At 26.9% G+C, this 23,198-nt stretch overlaps 1 protein-coding gene across 5 annotated transcripts in view; it reads right to left on the minus strand.

The window, feature by feature from the left end:
* Window positions 1-23,198, minus strand: part of LOC127276843 (alpha-tocopherol transfer protein-like) — a 58,342-nt gene that overhangs the window by 10,241 nt on the left and 24,903 nt on the right. The window contains exons 1-3 of one of the 5 annotated variants that reach the window (XM_051297522.1): window positions 18,853-19,294; window positions 16,830-16,940; window positions 2,160-2,583 (exon numbers count right to left, since the gene is read on the minus strand). In XM_051297522.1, coding sequence (XP_051153479.1) covers window positions 2,160-2,583; window positions 16,830-16,841 — 436 coding nt within the window. In that variant the 5' untranslated portion in view covers window positions 16,842-16,940; window positions 18,853-19,294. Of the gene's footprint in view, window positions 1-2,159; window positions 2,584-3,195; window positions 3,338-6,826; window positions 7,195-16,829; window positions 16,941-18,747; window positions 19,295-23,198 lie in introns of those variants that run through there. The other 4 variants (XM_051297520.1, XM_051297521.1, XM_051297523.1 and 1 more) reach the window with 4 other exon arrangements.

The raw sequence follows: 23,198 nt of genomic DNA on the forward strand, positions 1-23,198 counted from the left end.
AACCTTTGGGTCAATCCATTATATTTCGAATAAAGTCGACGCTGACTAATTTTTAAAAATTATAATACTTTGCAGGAATGATTTTGAAATTATCAAGATCACGAAATGAAAAGAATTTTATTAAAATTTTAATTATTTATTGCAAAATATGAATTTAAAGTATATGAGGTGCTGAAAACTGACAAATTTTTAGTCATTAGAAAATATGCAAAAAAACATAGAATTTACAATAAAAATAAAAAAAAATTTTGGAATTTACTAAGAATGAATAAATTTATCATTATCAATTGATGTAATTATTTAAATATGTGAAATAATATATAAAATATGATTTTCAAGTTCGCCTGTCAAATAACCTAAATTTGCAAATTTCATCTATTAAATGTGAGAAACAGAAGTCATTAAATTGAAAAAAACCTTACCAAATATAAAGTACCTGTGACTAACTTTAAGTTTTTCTTAGCACTTTTTTCCTTTTTTCTTCATAAATGTGAAATAAAAAGCAATAAAAATTGGCACTTTGCTTATTTTCACTATTTTCAAATGTAAATAACTTTCTTGGAGAAAACGGAAAAATTACAAAACTTGGGCAATATCTAATTGATCACTAAATACACACACTGGAAAAAAATTCGCTTTGGTCCCGAAGATACTTTTTGAGATAATTATGTTTAAATTTTTCACAATTTTTATCAGGTTAATGCATGTGATTTTTATAAAATTGAAGTTAGTTCAAAATGTTTAACCAATAAAACCTAACTTCGTCCTTAAAAAACTACATGTATTAACCTGATAAAAATTGTGAAAAGTTTAAACTTAATTATCTCAAAAAGTATCTTCGGGACCAAAGCGAATTTTTTTCCAGTGTGTGTATTTAGTGATCAATTAGATATTGCCCAAGTTTTGTAATTTTTCAGTTTTCTCCAAGAAAGTTATTTACATTTGAAAATAGTGAAAATAAGCAAAGTGCCAATTTTTATTGCTTTTTATTTCACATTTATGAAGAAAAAAGGAAAAAAGTGCTAAGAAAAACTTAAAGTTAGTCACAGGTACTTTATATTTGGTAAGGTTTTTTTCAATTTAATGACTTCTCTTTCTCACATTTAATAGATGAAATTTGCAAATTTAGGTTATTTGACAGGCGAACTTGAAAATCATATTTTATATATTATTTCACATATTTAAATAATTACATCAATTGATAATGATAAATTTATTCATTCTTAGTAAATTACAAAATTTTTTTTTATTTTTATGGTAAATTCTGTTTTTTTTGCATATTTTCTAATGGCTAAAAAATTGACAGTTTTCAGCACCTCATATACTTTAAATTCATATTTTGCAATAAATAATTAAAATTTTATTAAAATTCTTTTCATTTCGTGATCTTGATAACTTCAAAATCATTCCTGCAAAGTATTATAATTTTTAAAAATTAGTCAGCGACGACTTCAGTCGAAATATAATGGATTGACCCCTTTACATTCCTTGTTGCAGTAGAATGCTAACTTCCCTTATTTCAATAATGGTGGCTTCAGGATAATCTCTGCCAAAGATCAATTTTTATAACTCTAAATGTTTGTCTAAATAAATTTGTAACTTTGTCATTAAAAATCACTATTCTCTTTCTTCCCTGTACCCTTAGCTTACAGCCTTCTGCTCCGTAAATGAAACAGGAATTCACTGAATCGCCCAGAGGACATAAATAAAATAAAATATTATTTCGTTAGTTATTTTCTTCTATTTGAGACATAATAGTAAATACACATGTTTGGTGTAGGAGAAAGTATGCTCCACAATTATATAAAATCTGATCTTATCTAAATTTGGTTTCAATCTTAGGGTTAACATAATATATTATTTTGTCAAAGGCGTGAAAGAAAATAAGGGATAATTATATGAGATCATAAATGTTTTTCTATCTCGTGTCTGTATAATTGATTTTAAATAAAATATAGTTAAGAATAAGCTAGGGAATTTTGTTACAAAAATGTAGCTGCAAAGTTTAGCAAAATTTTAAATTTAGTTGCAAAGCATAATTTAATTTCTTGTAAAGAAAAAAATTAACTTTTTTTCCAAGTCTTTAAATGAAAATTTCATATTTATATCCAAGAAACCATCAGAAAGTAAAGTAGAATGCGCTTAAAATTTCAAATTACCATATATCATTTCGCGTAACTCTTGAAGAGTTTGGCACTTGACCTCCTCGGTTTCACCCAGCTCCCGTCTGGCATACTCCATCACTTCTTGGGAGGGTTCCTCGAGGTCTAAGGTGAGCTCCTCCTCTTCATCCCATGACTCTCGACTCTTGAGTTCCGAATTTTCTTCTAAACGCTTTCTTCCTTCATCCTCGGTGCATTTATCATTGCCATTGCGACGAGCTTTTACAGATGCATCGTTCAACACATTCGATTCAAATTCAGTCTTAATATTTGAGTTGACTGAATTGGAAATAATCGGAGTTGATCTATTTATTTTTTGACTATCAATTTGTCCTTCATTGATGGCGGTCTTTCGGAGTTCTTCTTTGATATCTCCATTTCCATGAGCACTTTTGCCATTTAGGCTGCGAATGATACTCTCCTAAAATCAAACAAAATTTTAATTGACAATTTTTTGTTCATACCGAATTTATTTCAAATCAGAAAGGTTTTTAAGTAAGTTCTATTTGTGAACTATTGTTTTTTACCGATACAAGAGGTACTATCTATTCGATGCAAGTTCACAATGATCTAACTATTTGTTCCTGATAAAAAAGGGTTCAATTAATAATAAAATATGTATAAAATATGAAGAATCTTCATTTTTTGCCTTCAGATCAAATTTGTGGTCTCCACACTGCAAAGCAATCATAAACTCAAAAGGCGCAGCTTCAGAATCAATAACTCCTAACTTGAAATATTTTTAATAACAATGCTTAAAAAAAATTATGAGAGACAGTTAAATATATGTACAACATAATGTCATTCTTGCATTTCATTTTAATAATTTTATCCCTTTCAATAACATTCACGAAAAATGGCTAATAATCAGCTTCCTAATACGATTTCCCCGCTTAATTTTTCATATCGAAAAAAGTCGTTTATTTATACTTCTAACCAGAAAAAGCAGTAAGGATATATTTAACTTTTTATTTTGGTTAGGCTAACCAAAATTTCAGTTATTGTAATCAGAATTCTTTTTCAGTTTACTAACCCATAGGCTTAGAGAACTTTTGTTATTTTTCACTTGCATCGATTACAAGACGTTAATTGATTGATTAATTTTCATTTCTTTGTAATTATTCATTTTTAAATTCTCTGCATTGCATTTCGCCTTTATTTTTTCATTTTTTTATTTGATTTATGTTCTTCTTCTTTTTTTCCTTTATTTATGTAACTTAAAAAAATTTTATTTATTTGTTTAATAATTATGTAGTTCTGCTGTTGATTAAATTTGTCTGAGAATCATATAATCTATTATATAATTTTCTATTTATATTTACAGTTTAATTATTTTGTTAATTACTTTTACATTAACTCCAGTCACTTTTATTCCTCCTATTTTTATATTAAAAAAATAACCTGGATTTCATGACAGAAACAAATGAATTATTCCTTATTTTAAATGTTGACCTAATTAACTATTTTTTTTAAACTTGTCTTATTTATGGATATTGCAATTTATCTCCGTTTAGATAGAATATTATAACATTAATAAAATATTATCTCTATGTTAATAATGTCAATTTTAATTATTATTTCTTGGGGAAATTTTTTATTCTACAACATTACTGTTTGAATATTTCAACAAATAAATTCCTCTTCAAATAAAGTTTACTTAATTCTATATTAATTTTTTTCCTAATGAATTTAAAAAAAATTTTTTTTATTAAATTGTTCATTTCATAATTTTTATATGTTGCCAAACAAATAAACATATATGAATAATTAATTTTATAAATTCTTACCAAAGTGCTTATAATGTATATAAATAAATTTAAAAAAATTGAAATTAATAATAATTTAATAAAATTAAATCAAACTATAATAAAATAGAAAAAAAATCGTGCTTATTTAACTATATAATAGCAATACAGATAATGTTCTTGAAACAAAATTGTCATTTTATAATAATTCAAAAGCACAAATTGGACTTGAACGTTTTCAATATAAATTCCCCATTGTTCGAAGGATCAGATTGGAAGCAATGCGTCAATAATACTTGAAAAAAAAACAAACAAAAATGAAAGAAAAAGATTGTATTGTTCGGGACGTGGGCGTGGATTGAATGACATTTTTAGAAATGAAATAATGCGGATATTTCAAGAAATAATATAATAAAAAATTAATATTGTATATGATTATAGTCTTTTTCACATGCGATTCATGGATCAGGAAAAAATTCTTTGACAACATTTAACATTTTATATAGAAGTAGCCATGCGAAACTAGAAGAAAGAATTGATTCAATAATTTTTCTCGGCCATCAAAATAAGCGAGAAATCTTTTTAGAAAAATTGAGGTCAATAAAATTAATGACTCGTAAGAACAAGGGATAATAATCTTCTGATTGTCTTTATTTCGAGATCAAAGAATCATATATATATATATATATGTACCTTTATTTTCTATGAATTTTACAAAAATAAAAAAAATGTGTTTGAATAAATTTTTGTGATAACTATTTTATATTACATATTAATATTAATATTATTAATAATTTATTAATTAGCAAATTAATAAATTCGCTGTGTTATTGATATCCAATTAATTTGTTTACGTTAATTTACAAATAAATCAATTATTGTTATTAATTTAATTATTTATACATTTTATCTATTATATTTAATATTAATTATTTAATATCTATTTATTAATACATTGTTTACCCATTAATACTCAATTAAATTACGAATTGACGCTGGTTTATAATGAAAATATATAATTGGCACGTTTAGGTTCTCATTACACGCTCTTGGCTTATCAGATATGACAAACGAAGAATTCTCTTTTTTAATTAAATAGATAGTATTATTTGGCTCTACGTTAATTAATTATAATCGTATTTTAATGATTTGATCACTTATATATATATATATATATATATATATATATATATAATTAGAAAAGCATATAAATTAATGAACTCGCCTAATATAAAATGCCACTGATTTGCTTATTTCTTGGTGTGCAAAATATATATACATATTAATGATCTTTTACCATTTTTGCGCAGCACGTTCATTATAAAATATTTTTAATATAAATATAAGACACTAATAATTTCTGTATATTATTTCTATAAGATGGAGATTTTAAAAAAAATTTCTCAAAAAAAAAATTAAAACCCAGTGTGTAAAAAACATAATATATATATATGAATTTATGGTATAAATATTATCATTTAATAGAATAAATATTACGATTGAATTATAAATTTAAAATTGTTATTTATATAGTAATTTAATTATAAATTAATGTGATCATTACTCTATTTGATGGTTTTGGTTGATAATTAAATACAAAAAGTATATTGTAATAGGATAATTACAATGTAACAGGAAATTTTTTAAAAGATTTTGAATATAACGAATACAGATATTGGGTAACTTGATTTATATAGGCATATGAGCTAAAATTGAGATATTCAGGAAAATTTTTTTTAATGATGTGACTTCATCGCTATAAAGAAGCCATTGACCTCTATGACTAGACTGATAAATGTCATAATACGCTCGGTTGCACTATAATAATTCAATATTGTGAACTTGATATATAAAATTTCAAAGATAAATAACAAAAAAAAATTTAATTTTTTAAAATAATGATAATAGTAATTTATATACCTTTTTTTAAAAAAATAATTCTTGCAGTTAACTGAATTTTAGTTATATAATATAGGTTTTTAATTTTTTATAAAAACATATTTTTTTTAGATAATTATTTATTTTAATTTTAATTCGAAATTACAACTTGAAATTTTATTTAATTATTTATCAAAAAGAATATATATATGTGTGAGCAAAGAAAAATGTTTGAACAATTTTTATAATTATCTTTTTGAATTGAATTTGTGTTTCTTTTTTATTGTTTGTTTCAATTACTTGAATTTATTATTTATATAAAATATAACAAACATAAAAAATATTTAAAATTGTTGATATTTTATCAGTTATTTTTATTTTATTTTTAACTTGTTTTATGAAACAATAAAACTAAAAATATAAACCTAAAGATTTATTGTTAAAAAAAATAATATTTTTGTATAAATTTTTAAATGATTTCAATAATTAATGAAAATTTGTCAATAACAGAAGAAATTATCTGTTAGAAGGAAAAACATCGCACAATCAAGAAACAATAAAGATAATATTGCACTCAAAATTTTGCAAAATTAACATTAAAAATATTTTATAAAGAATATTGCGTATAAAGTTATATATAGATTTCATTTATTGTTGGTGAAGGAAATTTTCATTTATTATAATTATTTGTACATAAAATAAAATGAACATAAAAATATTTAAAATTACTTTTTGCAAAGATAGATATTTTATTATTTGGTTAACCCAATTGCTATTGTTATTATTATTTTTTTGTGTGTTTATTTTTGAATAACTAAATTAAAAAATAATTTTAAATATTTAAAATTTAAAAATTATGTGGCAAATTTTTTTCAATAACAAAAGAAATAATTTGTTACAATCAGCTAGAAAAATATTATATGCACATAATTAATTGCAATCAAGAAACAAAAAAGAAATTAATTGCATTCAAATTTGCAAAATAACATTAAAAATAATTACATAAAGAATATTGCGAAAATTTATAAACATTTTTCATACCATCGGTTGTTTTCTTCTTATTACAACGATGATGCAATTATCAAGAAAATATCAGCAAACTTTGTAAAAATGTATAAAATTTATTTTTTTCAACGCACTGTCATTATTTTTGAACTCAACCGGCGCCGGTTGCAACGGAGAGCAAAAGTTTAAACTTGTAGGCAAATTTTGCAACAAAAAAAAAAAAATAAGAAATTTATTTTTGAATTTTCAAAGAGATTTATTGAGAATAAAGGATAATGTAAATATTTAAAAAAAATGATAATTCGAGTAATATTCACGCAAAAAGAAGTACAACAGAACCGAACTATCGTGTTTAGTCGGCAACAGTTGCAACCGAGAGTCAGTGATGCAACTGACTTTACGCGGCATGCACTGCAACGAAATTGCTATTCCCTCTTACTACAGCAAAAGGGACCTTGTGAAATGAACACCGTTCTCGTGATTCTAGCCGTAAAAGCGAATCCAAGTACCATGCTAGATTCACAACCTTCGACACTGTACAAGAAAAAGAACTATATAGTCCTCGATAAGTGATAATCAAAATAACCAACAGCTGTGTGAAAAATTCGAATCTCTTTTCCTACACTTCGAGATGAATAAGACCCCTAATCAACGCGATGCATACCTTCATTATTATCCGAGAAATACTTTCATTAACATATCTCATAAATATATAGCTTCATTCATAATGCAATGTTGTATACTTTATATCTGACAGTTTTATTTTATTTAATTTTCATATACACTTTATTTATCCTTTGTTTATACAATTTATTTATCATTTCATTGACATTGGTATTTTATTTTTATTTCTTTAAATCCGGATAAAAAATGTTTACAATTTAAAAAATGAAGAAAAAAATTTTTTAGGGTTCCGTATACCGAAAATCATCCTTTGTCTCATGACTTAACATCATCAGGATTGTAATAATAATAATAATACACTTTGGAATTTTTTTTAGAGAATGTGAGGTCCTCGTCATATTTTCGACTTTTCCACAAAGTCTTAGATCAATCCATATTCAATATGTTACTGCGTATGTATTTAAAAATGTTCTCACACTAAAATAGAGATATAAATGTACAATTCCTTTTTTTGATATGGATTGTAATCCATTTATGACTTACGCCCAGATGGCACGTAAGCTTGCAGCAACCTTGCGGCCAGCTTGCCGGGCAATATTTCCAACCTTGCATGGCAAATTTACCGCAAGCTTCAAATGTCCCACCTAACACAAGCTTGCAAGGTAAGCTTGCCAAAAGATTGCAGTGTAAGGCTACTACAAGATTGCACAATAAGATTATCGCAAGATTGCTCCGTATGCTTGCACGGTAAGCTTGTCGTAAGATTGGTGCAAAGTTGTCAAATAACCTTGCCAATCAGCACAGAAGGTTGCAGCAAACTTGCAGCAAGCTTGCGGAATGTAATAAAAAATTTTTGGGGGGGAGGAAATTTATTTTTGTACATACGTTGAGCACCAGTTCTTGGGAGGTCAAAAAAATTTACTGCGCAGCCGTAAGTGCTTATGATTGCAAGTGCGCATAGTCCTCATTTTCAATGCAAACTTCTCTGCTGATTGGGCAGGTTATTTAACAACCTTGCGACAAGCTTACCGTGCAAGCTTACTGAGCAATCTTTCAGTAAGCTTACCATGCAATCTTGCGATAATCTTACTGTGCAGTCTTGCAGTAACCTTACACTGCAATCGTTCGGCAAGCTTACCATGCAAGCTTGGGTTACGTGGGACATTTGAAGCTTGCGGCAAACTTGCCATGCAAGGTTGGCAATATTGCGCGGCAAGCTTGCCGCAAGGTTGCTGCAAGCTTACGTGCTATCTGGGCCGTATCATCAACTACGCACTGTCGATTAAGGGTAATAAACCTATGTACCTACACTGAGAGAAGAAAAGCACGGAATCTGAAATGGAGAAGTTCAGCATCTGTACACCAAGTTGAGCGCAGCAGCAGCGTCACTGTGTGATAGAAGCTGTACTAAAATGTGAAATGGATGTTGTGCTTGGCTTGAGTATCTGTCGGTCGCTATGAGACAGATTCCGTATAACTTAGTTCACACCGCTTCCGAGCTGCTAGAGCTTAGTATCTGAACTATGAACGACGCCAACTGAACAAAACTAAAGAACGGATGCTGACACCCATTTTACATGGCCGGCGTTTGTCACAGTACGGATTCTGTGCTTTTCTTCTCTCAGTGTAACAAACCTTTTTTTTGCAACCAATATTCTATCGAATTTCGTCAATAATTTAGACATTGTTGTCATATTTTCTAAACTAGAAAACAGCGTTACCAAATTTTATTTTCTCTAAACAGGCTCTTGTAAAATTTTCACAAGATCAGTTACTGTTAAGCACTCCGTCCGTACATATTGTCGGTTCAAGCGTTGTAAACCTCATGTACTTAATTTACCACGAATAAACTTATAATTTTTTATTGTTCAAATATTCATCAATTAATCATTTATGTCCTTAATTTACATTCTAAACTATGTTAAACTAAACGTGAGATAACACAATATTTTAAAAGTAAAGTTCCCGATAGAATTAACATCATGCGGGCCTAAGGTTGGTTCCACAATCAGATGTTTCAAAATGATTTTTAGGACGAAATGCTGCGCGCGCATACTTTTTTCTATTGTTGCGAATAGTTTAGTCTTAAAAATCGTCTCTAAGAGGATAGGATTTTGCCTATTGTGGAACCAACCTAACAATCATATTCTGTGAATGTAAAAAAATCCTGTTTAACCAACAAACTCAACTCACAGAAATGTAAAATATGTAGTTTCTATAATATAACTCTGTAAATTTCTTTTGCTGCTCAGAGGTAATCTCTAGAATTTAGAGGTTCATTGCCACAGGTGGCTGGAAAGAAAAAATGTTTTCCTACGATGCCCCTTCTTCTCCTGGTGATAAGGTGATTCTTTAGCATACTTAGAGTTGAGAAAAACTTGACCTAAAATCGTAATTGTTCATTTGCGAGAGAATCCCCCCTTTTAGAGTTTATCCAGTGCTTTGAAAGCTGACACATATGGAACCAAGGCTAGTGGACCACTAGAAACATGTCCGCTTATTTTATAATTCATTAAAAAAATCGATAAAATAGTGCATGATTGTTTCTTAAATAAGAGGCTTGGCGGTAATTTGAGTATGTCGAAACATTAAGCTGATGGAGAATCAATCCATCGCGAATTTTTAAAGTTTTGGAACCGGAGAAAACTAAATAATATTAAGGATCCCAATTATCCTCTAAAATTCAAGGAAGCGGTAGTGGACTCTTCGTCTAAGCACTTTTAAAAATTTTGTGATCATGATTTATTAAGTATTTTATCGTGTTAAATATTTCATTCTTGAACATATATCTGATTCTATATTCATTATAAATCTTGAGAGTACTTCTTGAGTTTGATTCCTTTTTTTGTAAAAATGTTCTGCAGAGAACGAGATAACAAAAGATAGATACAAATTTTTTATACTGTTTTAATTAATTTTTTTTATATATATCTATATGTATGTGTGTGAAATTTTACAATCATTTTTGATCATTTAAAAAACGGTTATTTTTTCAACCCCTACACGGAGAAAAAAGAATTGTTGTAGTTACTAAAAATTAAGTCCACACAACAATTCCAGATTGTCAATATAGAAGCAGCAGTTCTATTTGTTTTTGGAACAAAAAAAATTGTTAAATTGGGATTGTTATTAAAACTATTCGGATTGTATGATGAACAAACAAAATTGTTTAATGAAGAAAGAAAATTATTATGGAACAGTTGAAATAACAAATCTAAATTGTTAAATTTGGAATACAATTTGTTGTATTAACAAAGCTTTGATCCGTTTAATACAATTTGTTCAGTTTCTTCGCCTTCTAAAATAATCGATAGCAGATTTCCGTAGGTCATATCACCAGTATCATTTGCATTAAAATCTGTGGAACATGCAGCTTCTGAATCAAATTCTTTGACCTAAAACCAAAAAATTAATTTGAGCTGAAATTTGTTGTTAAATAATAATTAATATACATTTTGTATTTTTTTAGGTAAGGTTATGTTCAATAGTAACCGAGTATAACTTTACCGATAAACGCTGAAATTGTCTCTTCATCCATTCACTACACTTGCAATAGATTTCTCACTTTAACTGGATTTATTATTTAACAGCACTTTGTCATTTTTAAAAAAAAAACTAATAATAAATGCAAAAGTGGCAAATGTGCCAGAAGCAAACGACGCAAACGATCTGCACGCCAATTTGCGAGTATTCAAGATGACCACGTGACATGGAACAATAAACCTGTCAGCTGAACAAATCCGGATTGTTCCATCAGCAATCGATAGAGAGTTTGCTCCTGCAACTGCACGGTTTTGTAAACTGAACAAAACTGACAACAAAAATTTTGCATTGTTGTTAAAACAACATACATTTGTTTTGGCAACAATTCGAATTGTAATATCAACAAATCCACTGACAACAATACAAAAATTGTTTGCACCACAATCCCATTTTTCTCCGTGTATCTATAGATAACCCCTAAAAGGGGGCGATTCTCTCGCAAATGAACAGCTACGATTTTGGGTCAAGTTTTTCTCAACTCCATGTGACTTCCCAGATAGCACCGAACCTTGCAGCAAGGTTGGTAAAAAATTAATTTTGAATTTATGACTGACTGTTTGCTATCAAATTAGTTATTTTTAACTAATTCCAAATTAGAAAGTACCTATACTACTTTTCAAATCCAATTTCCACACGGATAGCCTTGGTTCTTAATTTAATAGCTCGAAATTTTTTTGGGTTGTAAGTTTTTAATTCACAAATATTTCGATAGAAAATAATATATAAAATAAGCAATTCAGAATTTTTGTCTGTTTTGTTTTTCATTAAAAAATGGACGCATCAAAAAAAGAAAATATAAGTAGGAAACGTCATAATGTTTAATGTCAATAAATGCACTATCATTTGCATATATTATAATAATCCTTAATTCGTTATAAAGCCTGCTGGCACAAAGATCTGAGAGCAAAAAGGATTTAGGAAGCTTCTTAGTAGAATATTGCGGGAATGCACCACTTGTATAGACGTATATATCAAATATATGTATATATATATATATATATATATACAACACTCTCTTGAGTTAGGAAACCTGGTCAGGGTCACCCTGTTGCATCCGCAGCTCGATGCTTTCACTTAACGATAAACTAGGATCACCCACTATGACTGGTCTTTCCAAGTGTCGATGAGTCAGTAACTCTAATATATATATATATTTTTTTTTATTTTCTTCTTCGCAAACGTGGTTTATATTGGCAAAGGAATGGCAAAGTGAGAGTACGGAAAACAGTCGGAAATGAAAGAAGAATTTGAAATGGAAATCAAGGAAATAGGTGAAAAAAAGGAAATAGGAAATGAACTGTATATAGGGGAGAAAAAAAGTGGGTCAAAAAAGCTTTTCAAGTATAAAATCAACTTTTTTTCTAGCAAAACTTTCAACAAAACTAATGGTTCAATTTTAATTTTGCAACGAGGGAGAATATCAATAACGTAAGACATATACAGAAAACTTAGGGTCTTTTTTTAAAGTGAATAATTGTTTTTTAATAATAACAGTAACTTTAGTAAATAAATTTTTAATAATTATTTATTTGTTTATTATTTATAATTTTTTACTTTAACTCCTATTCATTTTTTTTTTTTTTTTTTTTTTGTTAACACTCTTTTTATATATTCACTTGAGCTTGTTCGTATCGAGTGTTTTAAAAAGTTATTGGAAATTTTTTCTCTATCAAGAAATTTGGAATGAATGCTATTGAAAATTCCAGGAAATCGCACACAAATTCCACGAATTTCAGAAGGATTCTACGAAACTCCCATGAGATATAATGTCCAATGTCTCGAATCAAATTTGATTTATGATTCTCATATTTCAAATATATACTATTATATTATATAGATACGATTATGTATCTCAAATCATTGTAAATACGTTATTTACATGTAACAGATGTTTAATCTATGTAAATTTTGATAAATGATTTTTGAAAATTTTTGTTAAATCTTATCTTTGAAAAGATTTATTTTTATTAATTTTCCTTTCATCCGTAAGAGTTGTAAAAGAAATTTAATATTTCTAAAGATTAATAGATTGAATTGATATAAACAAAACTCAAAAGTTGGAATTGTAAGTAGAAGAAAAAATTATGCTAATGCTACTATTTGCAACTTTGAATAATATATGAAAGGAAATGAATAGTCCCATAAATAAATAAGAGTAGTCGAGTGACTTTAAATAGCATAAGCAAAGAACACACATGATAATTCATAAAGAAATTTTTTCAAAGAAAGAGATCTATTTAAATTAGAAAAATAATTGCATAAATTATATTATTTATAATAATTATGAATAATTGAAATTTTATTTGTCGTATTTTTAAACATATAAAAAATGAATTATACAAGTAAAATTTTTACAAGTACAAGGAAAATTTTATCTTAAAGAGAAAAGTTCACAACGTTTTTATAATAACTTGTATAATAAAGTTAATTTAATAGAAAGTAGAATGTATAACGTTCCAAATTTGGAAAAATTTTATAAAAAGATAAAACGAGATTAGAAAACTAGAGTTATTCAATCCGTACGTCTGTTTCATACATATATATGTGAAATCAAACCTATTTAAAAAATTGAATATTAATACACTGAGAAAAATGTTTAGTATCATCTACCAAAGTTTGGTTCTCTCTACCAAATTTTTTATTTGATATATGTGCAACTAATCCGTTTGGTTCGGGCTACTAAATTTTTTCGTTGAATCATTTTGTTCGGTCTACCAAATTTTTTGTTTTGCACAACTAACTTATTGTTTTTAAGTAAACAAAAAATTTAGTTAAATGAAAATTTTTTTTTTGTTTTCTCAACCAACTTATTTTTTTGTTTCACCCTTTTCTCTTTATATAACCTACCTATGCCTACTTAAATTAATTTCTATCGCGGAAAAAACCTAACACTGCTGGGGCTCGAACCCTCAGACTACGCAACGCTAGTCGAGAACGCTGACCACTACTCTACGAATCCTACTAACAATTTGAGATTAAATCATTTTCACAATGTATAAAAGCTGGAAAAAAACTTTCGTTCTTGTAACAAGTTTTATTTATTTATTTTCACTACACAAACTTTTTTTTTAAAAAATGTCTGAAAAACATAAAAACTTCAACACTGAAACTTTACGACGCGAACGACATATGGTTAATGTTGACATCCCGTGAATGGGAAGCGACGCCATATTTACGAGAAGAGCGCGTGCGCAATACAGCATGTCAGCTATTTAGTACTGGGAACCAAACTATTTAGTTCGTAAACATGAAAGCTTCAAATATATTTTTTGGTAGAGCCAACTAAACTTTCCGATTTATTGCCACTTTCTATTCTGTTGTGACAACCATATTTTAGTAACGCCAACTAAAAAAGCTCAACTAAATTATTTTCTTATTATTACGAAATTATTTTTCTCAGTGTATCTATCCAAAATGACAATTTATTTAAAATATATCTTATAACACACAAATTCGAAATATTTAATATCGAATTTGTTGAAATGTGGAAAGATAACGTTTACAAGTTTAGTTCAAAATCTATTTTAAATTGTGATTTCGTGCGGAACATTACCATTTTGAATACTTACAAATCTTGCTCGCACACAAAACACGTTTCATCCATTTCTTTTATTTCCTTTTACAATTAATGAAAAAAAAACCCTTTAAAATCGATATTGTACCTTCAATAACATATCGTATATAACTTAATTTTATTGCGAGATACAAAAAGAATTGATTACCTAAAAATAATTGTACCGAATTAAATATTATGGAAATTAAAGTATCAAATATCAAAAAAAAATTCTGATGAATTAAATATATTTTCAAGGGATTGTTAATAATAGTTGGTATAACAGTGCAAAATTATATATCCAATTTAATTTTTAATATTATATTTCTTTAAAAATCTGCATATATTCTTGTAACTTTTTCCATCATAAATATAAAAGTGAGAGACTTTCATAGTAAACGACCTATTCTTTCATAAGGACAATAGCTTTACTTCCATAAAAAAAAAGACTGTACATTGAATATCTCGTGTAAAAGATGCTACACAGAAGCTCAATCGCTATTGTGTTTGTTTCACAACATATACTTTTAACAGTATTTTCTATACCTATATATATATGTACCTTCGTTCCTGTTATGGAAGAAAAAAAATAGTTGAAGGTGCAATAAAAATATGAGAAAACAAAATGTTAAATACATTAAAGATATTACTGAAAAAAATATGAAACTGAGAAATTCAACTTACGTTATAGCTGACTTCATACAACAAAAAAATATATTTGACCCAAAATTATCTCCTTATGATATTTTAAGCTAAAGCAAAAATATAAATAAATTTTTTTTTTATTATGAACAAACAAACAAAAAAGTTTACTTCTCTAAAAGATGATTTACGATAATTTACAAAATCAAATATCAGAAGTTTTAGGTTATGAATCTTGTGAATTGACAAGTACTATACTGCCAACCATGCAACACAAAATTATAGAATAATGGCGCTAAATTTAAAAAAATTTTAAAACTTTTACTCCGGAAAGTTTGTATTCAGAGTTAATCATTTTTATATGTATTTTCAATCAAAAAATTACAAAAACATAACCTTAAATTTATTAACTCTAAGATCCCTTTTCTCGTGGAGAGTCACATATTTTATTTCATGATATAAAAATAGAGAAAACTAGAGATTTTAATTTAAAATTAGTCGCTTTTAAAAAACAACAATAATGCAAAATTGCTTAAACCGCAAAGTAATTCTTTTCATTTGATTTATGATCATTTTTTTTTCTTTTTAATTTTAGAGTCATGTTTTTTTAAATTGTACGCTATATTCTATTTTAAATGAGAAAAATAAGTAATGGAGGAGCGTAAAAAGTTGCACGTTAAAAATGAGACATTTTTAATGTTTTCATACTTAAAAGTCAATATAATATTTACATTTTTTTGTGGATCTTTTTTTTTTCTCTATAAGAGAATAAAGTGTATTGAAAATTTTTATTAATTTATATTTATTTCAAAAAATCTTTTTTAAACTTTAAATAATGTTTTTCAAGAATTATATATAATAGGGGAGAGTAGTCAAAGGTTGGACAGTGGTCAGGGTTGAGCCATCGCGTTTATTTTGTTTTATCACACTAGATCCATCTGTCTTTGTATGTAAGTATTTGTTAGCAATGTCAGCGAACTTTTCACATACTTTATAGTGAAGTGTGCAAACAATAAAGACGTATTATGCAAGTTAAAAAAATTTAATACAAATTTTTGACATTTTTTTTTTACTCTTCGCGATACAAGCGAAAATCTGAAAATTACATAATAAGGGCTTTTTATTTCAATTTCGTGGTTCCTTTATACATTTCCAAGTGTATTTGAGCGCCATTCTATTATTTGAAGGTCATTATTAATCATTTATCTGCATATTTCATTAATTTTCTACAGTTGCTCAATCCTGACTACCTGGTTCAACCCTGACTACTATTTTTTCTTTTTTTTATAATTGGACTATAACTCCAAAACTTTTGGTCAAATATTTTTACAATGTTCAGCAAAAATATTACATTTTAGTAGATCTTTCGAACCATATGCGAGAAATCTCAAAATTCGGCCTACAGGGAAAGTTATAGAGAAAAGTCAAAACTATATCCAACCCTGACTACACTTCCCTAACTAAAAATTTTTATGTATACATATATGGATTATTTTCAATTTTATTCTTTTCTATTTTGAAATTTATGTGACCAATTGACAAAATAAATAAAATTTCATATAATTATTAGGAATTATTTCCATATATTGTCAACGCTATAAATTGTTTTTTAATTGTAGGAGCTAAAAATATTTTGTGAAAAACAATATAATTAAGATATAATGTATTTCCACTTACCACCAGTAACATGACTAATGTGTTATCTTTGATTCGTTATAAAAATCGCATCTTTAGATTAAAATGAAAATGGTGTTAAAAAATTCTTCTCTTTATCATTTCTTTGTTAATCTGGAAAAGTAATAATTATAAAATTTTAAAAATTTTCTCTCAATATATTATACAAATTTGACTAAATATCTAGGTTTATATAACTAAACTGAATATCGTATAGAACATTTAAAATTTAGAAATTTTGTATTTAAATTAAATTTAAACAAATAAATAAATAATCAATTAATATTAATAAATAAATAATTAATTAATTAATTAATTAATAGTATAATTAGAACAATGTCCCAATTTCAAAAAGATTAAAATTTTAATATTTGATTAAATTATTATATTAATTTGAAATGTTGCATTTTTTTACTATTGAGTTATATTTATAAACATATTATATTATCTTTTGGTGCATTACTTTTTCTATTAATGCATTGCATAATGAAATTCTGTAATTGGCCTATGACTGTTGGATTTATTGAAAAAAAGGAATTGAAAGTTAATCTAAAATAAATAAACATATAAAATATACATCAATTTAATAAAATGAAAAAATAAAAAATTTTACTATTTTGAAGGTTTTAATAAAAATTAATTTTTTAATATATAACTTTAATTTGAATTTCCAATAACTATATATTTAATTATCCTCTTGATCGTTTGAAAGTGATAAAAGTTTCTTGAGAGCTTGTTAGATGACTCTACTAGTAGCAAATAAGGCACTGAAAAACCGGTTTACAGTCTTAAACTTTGTTTTTATTGTTGGACAAGAAATACTATTTAAAAATAATGATAAAATTGATAGAAAAAAAAATATTTTTTTTAACAAACTTATTTTCAATTATGTGCTATAGATTTAATAATGAATTTAATATATTTAAACGCTTTTTGAAATTTTAATTAATTGATAATTAAGTAGCTAGGAAAAGACATTTTGCACTTAAGTAATACATAATTAATTGTTTGTTATTAATTTAGTAAATTAAATTTATTTTTTAATCAATTTGGAAAATGAAGAAAATAAGAAAAAAAAAATAAAGAAAATAATACAAATAAACCAAAAATTTAGTATTTTAAAAATTGAACTTTTTTATTTACTGATGTTATTCCAGTAACTTAGTTTTGATCAATTTTAGATAATTTCTTACATAACAAACTAAATTAATTTTTAATATTTGTTGTCAAGTAAACAATTTAAAAGTAAAAAAAAAAAATTCTATTACATTTTTTTTATCAAAATTAAACTGGTTGGAAACTGGGTCTTATAGCTGAACCGTAACTGTAACAACGCGACAGTAATTATTTACTTTTTTATTTATTTCAAAGACCTAGAGGTATTTGCAGCCTTCAACATAGTAAAGAATATATCTTATAATATAATAATAAAATATTTCTTTTACGAATATCCAAATTTAACATAAGATTTTAGAGTTAAAATAATAAATAATTATAAATATACTTCAATTATTTATATTAATTTAAAAATTTTGTTCACTAAAAAAACAAATTTATAATGCATTTTTTTAACAAGCCATGCTCAAATCACTGCGAAACATTATTATTAAATTAATTAATTTTTCAGTTCTTTTTTTTACAAATTATCTTTATACTCGTGTTTCTAAATAAATAATTTAAATAATTAACCAAAATTTTATCTACAATACATTAATTATTTGTTTTATTTATTAAAAATTAATTATACATTAATAATTAATTATTATTAAAAATTAATTATTTCAATTTTAGGTATATAACTGAATATACTAATATAGGTGAATTTAAAAAAAAATAATTATTCTATAAGAAAACTAAAATTTTTCTCAATATATACATAGAGAAAAAAAAAATTTGAATTAAAAAATAAAATCAAAAATACCTTTATAAACTCATAGTTGCGAAAAGAAAATCATTAAAAAATAAATATTCTATTGAATTGAACTCTCGTATATAAATTTTATCAATAAGAAAAATCTGTTCTCACAGTTTGTATATTATGTAGAGTTTGAAAAGCCAGCAGCCCTTCAGCAAAGCTGCCGTCAGGGAACTGTCGGAACTTCTTGATCTTCTTCAACAAGAGTTGGCAGAGAACATTTTTACTGTCAGCAAACGATCCTTAAAGGCAACCGGTTTCTACACGCATTTTGCAAATATATAATAACAAAACTTGTACGAGACTTGAATTTTATCTATAAAACTCTAAATAGGGTTTCATCTTCAATTTTTTCCTTTATGCATTTTTATTTTGTCAATTTCCCCTCCATTTCAAGTTTTTGGGTATTATAAAAACCCAGTTATCCTTGATATGAGAGCTGTAGGTTAATGATCCAATGTTTTTTTTTCGTTTGAGTTATCTTTCTTCTTTGCAACAGAACACACAAAACTGGTCTATAAAAATATGTACTGTATGATCTTTGCTGATCCTCGCAGACGAGGAATACTCAGAAAACTGTGGGTGAAATTGATCAAATCTTGTGGTAAAACCATTTTGTATTTGTAATTCTAGTGTATATATGAGAAAGTTGCGTGGTAGGGTGTAATAGCCTTTCTAGAAGCGTAAACTCTTATGCACAATTGTTATCTCATTGACTAGACGTGGGATTATTGTTTATTACGAAATATATTATATATAGCGCGTAGGTGACTATATATATATAGTTACTAGACAAAAGAGAAATTATTTAACATATCAGGATCAGATTTTATTCATATTTATAAATAGAAGAATTTCTCGAGAAATTTTATAAAGTATTTTATAAAATTATTATGCACACAAAAATTTTGTAATGTATTTAAATAAGATGTAGGACTATTATATATTTTTATGCCAAATTACACTCGGATTAAAATTCATGAAAACAGCAGAAAAGAAATAAAACATTTTTTTTTTTTATAAATGGAAATAAATACTAATAAATTTTTAACTATTTACTTTAATCTCCAGAAATATTTTCCATTTAAGGGGGGAACACCAGTTGTAACTCAAAAAATAATGCTTTTTTCAAGAATATTTTCCAAAAGAACAATGAATCTTTTTAAAGAATACTATTTATTAGTTAAAAGTACATGTAAAAAGCTGTAATTTAAAAGAAAAAAAAAATTTTTTTAACAAAAACTTTTGGAGATATGAGCCATTGAAGTGGCGTCTTAAGAAAAAAGGCGAATTGCGGTGACCAGCATTCTGCAAGTATACTTCGTCTGAAATACAAAAATGAAATTGATTTACATTTATTATAAGATTATCTAGTTCGTGATCGAAGGATTTAAAAAAAAAAAAAAATTTGACAAAATGGCGACCTGTCAAAGTCAAAAGTATGATTTTCGTTAAAAAAATACGGTCGATTTTCAGCTATATAAAAAAAAGTTTTGATTAAAAAAAAAAATCCTTCGATCACGAACTAGACTTATATGTGTAAATGAAGCACACTAAATTTTAAATAAATCGGTTTAATGGTATTCGAGTAATCGTGGTCACCGACTTGGAAAATGTCATTTTGAGAAAAACGCATTAAAAGTTTCAACTTACTTTTTTTTGTTCAGAAGAAATTTTGTTTCTAAGTTACAAAGAGTCATCGATTCCTGGACCATATAATAACTCTTCCGCAGTGGTTGCCGTTTCTAAATCATAGGAAAAGGCCATCTGTCGTTAGGGTCAGGTATGGCTGGCCACCTTGTATGAAGCCACGGGACGCGCCGCTGCAGTGTTCTGTATATCTCATTTATTTTTCACCGGATCAACTTTGAAATTTACAGACACATTTCTAAATATGTATACTTTAAGAAAATGCACCAAAAAAAAAATCGATTTTTCGAAAGTTACAACTGGTGTTCCCCCCTTAAGAAGAAAAACTAAAAAACTTGATTTTTCTTAGTATAGTTTCTAAAAATATGTTAGAAATTGTGATCATTTGTCTTCGGATGACGTGCAAGAATATTGTCGTAGTTTTCCGAGTTATTTCCGCGAAATTCAAAGTCTCTATATAAGTACTTGAAATTTAAAAGTTCACATTACCCCACCTTTCCCTATAACCAGACACTCAAAGAAAAAATTAATTTGACTTAACCAAACAGTTTAATTAACCTATTTTGTTTGAAACAATTAAAAAGTTTAGTTAATTTAAATAAAATTCATTTAATTATAACAGAAACAAAATTTTTATTTAAAGGTATTTGTTTCATTTAACCAAAGCATTGTCTTTGATTATAATAAAATTAATTAATAATGAATGACTACTAAAAAAATTGAATAAAATACGTCTATATCTGACTAATTCTTTTTTTCCACTGAACCAGCGTTCTATTCAAAAAGCAAGGAAAAAAAACATCTTCGCAAATTTATCTTCTTTTATATTATAACCATTTCATAATCTTTTGTAACTTTTATATAACCCTTTAAAAAGAAACTGTATAAAATATCACATATTATTATATGAATAAGAAAGTTTTTTAACAAATAATATGTGCGACGAGCTCTTAATAAAACAGGGACATAAAAAAAGAAAAAATTTTAGGTTATGTTATATAATTAAATAAGAACTTTAAATCAAGATAAAACTATCGTAAACATAAGCTATAATTTCTCAGGGTTTTTGGGGTCGCTGAATCCTAATTTTATGTCAGAATTAAAAAATTCAAAATGACTGATCCAATATGGCAACCAAAATATTTGAATCAGCCATTTTGATTTTTTTAATTTTAAAATCAAATTCGCATTAAGCGACCCAAAAAAAACCCCAGTTGATATTTTTAGACAAATAAACGTCATATTTTTCAAATTTTTGGTCGACATATTGGATCTGCCATTTTGAATTTTTTAATTCTATTGTAAAATTCGAAATTCAGCGAATGCAAAAACCTTTAATACGAAGAAATCATATTTTTTTGAAAACTTTTTTTTGGACCGTTTTGGGTCCAAAAACAATTTTTCCACTAGACTGTAAAGGCGTTAATACGTGGACAATTTTACAATATAACTTTGAAAATATTTGTAGTCACTTGTCTATATAGGGAAGAGTCAGTATGGTTAGGCAACGTTTTGACTTGTGGCCATAACTTCCGTTCTAAACCGAATTTCTGATTTACTCACGTATGGTTGGAAAGATCTTTTCAAGTGCAACATTTTCTCTGAACAACAGAAAGTGATTGCACCAAAAGTGTATAAGTTATAGGCATTTCAAAAAAATAAATTTTGTCTTTAAGGTCGGACCAGCGCTTCATGGTTGGGCCACCGTACAAAATCAATGTTATATGAAGAAAAATGATTAAAAATGTCCCGCCACAGAAGAAACATAGTATTATTTTCATCCCTAAATCTGTATAATATTTGCCTGCAACAAATTTTACCCTAATTAAGGGTGCAGCCGTCTATGTAAACTAGCATGTGTTCAAATAGTATTTTTCGCGCAATAAAGTTTATGCAGTGTTTTTTTTGTGTGTAAAACTTAGAATAATTTTGAAATGCACTTGAAAATGAGGAAAGGAAATATGAAATTGAGATAAAAAGCTCTGTGTCAATTTTTAAATAACATATTATATTTTTATTGCACTCCATGACTGATTAGACGCAAATCAAATTTCCTACGGTTGGCTTTTCTCTTTCTTCTCGAAGTGGGTCTGAAAATTCAAGAAAAATGACAAAAATTAATAATATTTAAATGTTTCCAATAAAATCTATTAGATTCACTTTAAAGAAACGTTCTTAAAACGTTTCATGTATGTCAAAATAAAGTATTAAAAGCGTCTCAAGAGAGGGGGAGAAAGAGTGGGTCCCCGAAAATCTTACAAAACGGGAGGGGGTACGAATTTAAAAAAAAAAACTAATTTAAATTAATGAACGCCCTCGAAACGTTTTCAGAACACGAGACATTTATAATGCGTTATTGCAGTAGACTCGAAATAAGAAGTTATGAATCGTTTCAGGAACGTTTCTAAAAAGTAAATCTTTTTTCCCCACTAGTAAATGACGTTTTTTACACATCGCTATGTCGGAAAATGAATTTATGATGTCAGGACGTATAAAAATTGCAAAATTTTAAGTGGCCCAACCAACACTACATTTATATTGGCCCAACCATCACTATCACGTCGTTTTACTTTTTTATTACACAGACAAAAAACGTATGATACAAACATCAAATAAGGCATTACATTTTTAAAGAACACTCTAACGAACAAACTTAGTCAACTTATTTTATTGTTTGCATCTTCTTTTGTTCCATTCACTTTTTCAGACACCACAATCAAGTTTTCCTTTTAATCTTTAGTGCACTTTTACAAATCACGTCATTCATGTCTGTACAAATTGGGCATTTCACTGAGTTTTGTTAAAAG

Source organism: Leptopilina boulardi, unplaced genomic scaffold (genome assembly GCF_019393585.1).
Source record: "Leptopilina boulardi isolate dan_hultmark-lab unplaced genomic scaffold, ZJU_Lbou_2.1 LbouV2_154, whole genome shotgun sequence".
Classification (NCBI taxonomy): domain Eukaryota; kingdom Metazoa; phylum Arthropoda; class Insecta; order Hymenoptera; family Figitidae; genus Leptopilina; species Leptopilina boulardi.